Genomic DNA, 2,206 nt, shown 5'->3' on the forward strand with positions numbered 1-2,206 from the left:
AGCCAGCAACAAACAATGAACCAAAATATAAAATAAATAAAAAAGAAAAGAAACAAAAAATTGGTATATAGAAACCAAATAGGATGGCAAAAAATTTGCAGGCCGTAAATAACCGGGGTAGCCAAGTAAACAGCGACTGGCAGCCGCAAAAGCCAAAACTCACTGCGAATGCGAATACGAATACGAATATTCTTGGAATTTTCATTTGTTGTAGCGAGTTTTCGGTTGGAACAGACAGAGGGTGCGGTGTATGTTGTTGGTGTTGGTTACTGGTGTTGAGGTCGCATAGTTAGAAATGCCCCATCCGATGCTGTCAGACCAATTTGTCGCTGTATATGTGTGTGTGTGTGTGTGTGTGTGCGGCATAATGGCCTTGCTGATGCTGCTGCTGCTGCATTGTCGCTTCATTTTTGCTGCAAAGTGTGGCAAAATATGTTGACAGGAAATGTTATGCGAATTTCACTGCGTATAAAATGAAATTTACGTGAGTTTCTGGCGCGTGCTCTCTTCGCTGTTGTTATTGTGCCAGGTTTGCATTTGGTACTAAGTTGACGGCATACTAGAACTTTAACAAAATTACTTAAGCATAAAAATGGTCAACAACTAAAAAAGCAAAAGGCAGAACTATAAACTATAAAGACATTTAACTGAACATAATTGTATTAACACAGTCAATTACATTTAATTAATATGAATGGAAAAAGAGATTAAATACGTACGTAGACACAGAGCTTTTACTTTGCAGGCATGTGAAGAAAACAAAATACAATTACTTTTTTTTTTGGGTATATATATATCAGTATATAGGGCATAGCCGATCTGCCGACTTTGAGATATGTACTGCCTGCAACAGGCATGACAAAAGCTTTGTAACTGGGAGACTAGTTTGCATGGCAACAAGCAGACGGAGAAGGCTATATATGGAATATATATACTTTACTTTCTTAATTAATATTGTGATCATTTTGTACTGATTCTCTCTGATTTAAAGCCCAATTAGACACGCTAGTGCCACAAAACCGTGAAGCGACAAACAAGTCTAGATGCTCTAAATAAACTATGAATACACTATTTGTGTATGGTAAATAAAAAGAGCGTATTAATTACAAGCATGCAATATATTTAATGCACATTAGAAATAAATAAAGCAGATATATAACTCGATTTAAAAATGAATAATAAGACAGTCGAGAAATTTCCGTTGAGTTGCAGTTACTGATTGAAAGCAGAATTAAATACAATGTTTGACAGCACGAAAAACGCATGTGCAATCATTTTTCTTGGTTTTCTACTCATTGCAGTACAGGTAACTCAAGAGTTTACTAGAAATTTTTAAGTTTTGATTACTTACAATCATTTGAATTCAACAGAGTGCCTCTCAGGATGAAGTGATTGACAAATGTTTGGATAAGAACCACATTCCCAAGAATCAGTATGAAAAGCTAATAAAATATGGAACGGTGGACCAAGAAACTGGAGACATTGAAAGGAAATTCAAGTGCTTTATGCATTGTATAGTTAACGAAATGGGTGTACTGGACTCCGACGGATACCTCAGTATGAAGCAGGTGGAAAGTTTGGCAGAGCTACGTGACACCGATCGCATTGCTTTCCGCAAGTGCAACAAAAAGCACCATGGAGAGGCAGATCTCTGCGAATATGCCGCCAATATTATGACGTGCGTAATAGCTGAGCAGTAACAAATCCAAATTTGTGCTGAGAGTCAGAGAGTAAGAATATGCAGTATACTGGGTGGACTTCTTCTCTATAGGTACTCGTAATAAATCAAATGTTGAGCTTTAAAAATCGAATGGGAATAAACTACTTAGTAAATTTAGTAAAGGTTCTTGCAATTATAAGCCCGCGGCCTATCATGAAACCTGTGCTGCTGCTGATGTTGTTTGTTTTGGTTTCGGTTAGCATACAGTTCAACTAACTAAAGGCACAAATTCCTAATAAAATGCTGTGTCGCGATCCGTTTGAATACTGTCTTAAGGTTCATAATATTACCGACAATGAGTATAAACTGTTTGAGGCTTTTGGGAACGAAACCTGCCCGGCAACAAAGTTGAATTAAAATACAAGTGCAACATAGACTGTCAACTGCAGAAAAAGCTGAATCAGCAGGACCGCATGGACTTGCATCTTGTGATTGCCACAAAGAAGGCAGCTGAAGCTATTATTACCCGAATGACAGAAGCACCGG

At 37.6% G+C, this 2,206-nt stretch overlaps 1 protein-coding gene across 1 annotated transcript; it reads left to right on the plus strand.

The window, feature by feature from the left end:
- Window positions 1-1,155: 1,155 nt before the first annotated feature.
- Obp57c (Odorant-binding protein 57c) lies at window positions 1,156-1,811 on the plus strand. The gene is made up of 2 exons (XM_064695859.1): window positions 1,156-1,306; window positions 1,371-1,811. The coding sequence occupies exons 1-2, from the start codon at window positions 1,241-1,243 to the stop codon at window positions 1,698-1,700; spliced, it is 396 nt and encodes a 131-aa protein (XP_064551929.1). The 5' UTR covers window positions 1,156-1,240; the 3' UTR covers window positions 1,701-1,811.
- The last annotated feature ends 395 nt before the right edge of the window (window positions 1,812-2,206 follow it).

The sequence above is a fragment of the Drosophila montana genome, unplaced genomic scaffold (genome assembly GCF_035044405.1).
Source record: "Drosophila montana isolate Dmon_TW-CO22-7 unplaced genomic scaffold, ASM3504440v1 contig_3833_1, whole genome shotgun sequence".
Taxonomy (NCBI): domain Eukaryota; kingdom Metazoa; phylum Arthropoda; class Insecta; order Diptera; family Drosophilidae; genus Drosophila; species Drosophila montana.

Excerpts from the sequence above, each read along its gene's own strand:
- Obp57c (XM_064695859.1), top strand. The coding sequence starts at position 1,241 with ATGTTTGACAGCACGAAAAACGCATGTGCAATCATTTTTCTTGGTTTT. Across the intron at positions 1,307-1,370 it reads TTCTACTCATTGCAGTACAG|AGTGCCTCTCAGGATGAAGT; the intron begins GTAACTCAAGAG and ends TGAATTCAACAG.